The sequence below is a fragment of the Camelina sativa genome, chromosome 6 (assembly GCF_000633955.1).
Source record: "Camelina sativa cultivar DH55 chromosome 6, Cs, whole genome shotgun sequence".
NCBI classification, from domain to species: domain Eukaryota; kingdom Viridiplantae; phylum Streptophyta; class Magnoliopsida; order Brassicales; family Brassicaceae; genus Camelina; species Camelina sativa.
Genome location: NC_025690.1, coordinates 26,233,560 through 26,235,190, shown reverse-complemented (window position 1 = coordinate 26,235,190; position 1,631 = coordinate 26,233,560). Strand labels below are relative to the sequence as shown.

General features: G+C 39.3%; 1 protein-coding gene across 2 annotated transcripts in view; it reads left to right on the top strand.

Annotated features, from left to right (window-relative positions):
* Positions 1–1,631, top strand: part of LOC104793758 (21 kDa protein-like) — a 6,682-nt gene that overhangs the window by 2,749 nt on the left and 2,302 nt on the right. Inside the window, exon 1 of one of the 2 annotated variants that reach the window (XM_019226904.1) lies at positions 252–859. The exons of the other annotated variant lie outside the window; for it this stretch is intronic. Within the exon in view, the coding sequence (XP_019082449.1) occupies positions 351–859 (509 nt within the window). The 5' untranslated portion in view covers positions 252–350. Of the gene's footprint in view, positions 1–251; positions 860–1,631 lie in introns of those variants that run through there. 2 annotated transcript variants of the gene reach the window in all.

Here is a 1,631-nt window from a genome sequence, read left to right as displayed (position 1 = left end):
TTTACTAAAAATAGTAAAAGAAAGAAAAAACAGAATTCAAAACAAACACCATAGCAATAGCATAGATGGCTGATTAAATCCATCGATATAACGCTTAACCGTTTGTAATGATTACTACAAGAGAACGAACCGCCTGATATACTACTACTCTTTTTTTTTTTTACCTCAAAAACTCCATATTTTATTATAAACTTAATTTTCACGTCCTAATTTAAAAAGGTTAAATGTTACTCACATAGGCTCCTTATATAAGATATAACATCTCTCTATCTCTCTCTCCCTCTGTATCTACTACTAAAACATCGTCCCAATTTCATAAAAAGTAGCGTTTGGATCGAAAATTTAAGAAGATGACTTCTTCATCTATCACGTTTACTCTTCTTCTTATTCTTCTTCTTGTTATTGCAGTAAGCCCAAATCCGTCGTTAGCCTCCAGTAATAGGAACAACACAGAGGACAGCGTAACGCGGTACAGCACATACGTAAGAAACGCGTGCAGCGTAACGCAGTACCAGCGGCTCTGCGTCCGAACGCTATGGCCGTTTGCAATCGTGGCGAGAAACAAGACGAGCAAGTGGACGCGAGCTAGCGTGGCGGTGACGATAACTGACACGAAACGGATCTTGAGAATCCTGCTCAAAACGCGGGGTTCAGCGGCGGACGAACGCGAGAGGATCGCGTTATCGGACTGCCGTGAGCTTTTCGTGGACTCATTGGACAATCTGTACAAGTCACTCGCCGTTCTCCGGACACTGAACGCCGACGAGTTTCAGCGGCAGATGAGCGATCTCGCCACGTGGCTGAGCGCAGCGCTCACGGATGAAGACACGTGTCTCGATGGGTTTGAAGAGACGTCGAGNATGCTAGTCTCCAGACCAACCTCTTATGTCTTTGATCTCCATCCGCCTACTGACGCCCAGTTTGGTGACTGCACCTCTCTTATTCACAACAGATGATCTCTTACGTTAAAAAGGAAGGAGAAACAAAAACAAAAAAACTCTTTACCTTTGGTCTCTGTCTATATAGTCATCATAGGTCTTTATCGCCTATTTTCTATCCTAGATCTCCTCTAGTCTCATCACGAACGCGATGATGTGAATGGCCATAACCATATGTTTAGACCTTTCAATTCTTGTGGTAGGTACTAATTAACGATCTCTACTATTCTATTTCTATCTGATGTCATATTGGCTTTTATTTGAACCAGACTCATAACTAACCCTGATGATGTTTTTTTATACCAGAAGTAACGCACGTAAAAAAAATGTGGTTAGGTCGTGAATTTGGGTTAACATCACTGGCCTCATTCGTTTTTAATGCAAACACACATCATAATAAATGCGAATTAACCGGTTTAGATTACGATATTGGAACAGGTCCTTTTTTCTTGTTTATTGAATGAAATGATTTAGACCCCCCAGGTACGCTATTATTGTAAAAATGAAATCCACGTCTCCACGTTCCAATAATAATATCTTGTAAATTTTTTCCTCTTGCTTAAAGAAAAACAAGAATCAAATTCATAAACATTTAAATGATAAGGGGATCAAAATTAAGCTTAAAGAATTACCAACTCCAAGTGACTTTTGATACTCTCTTTTTTTTTTTTTTTTTTTTTTTTTTTCTAAGAA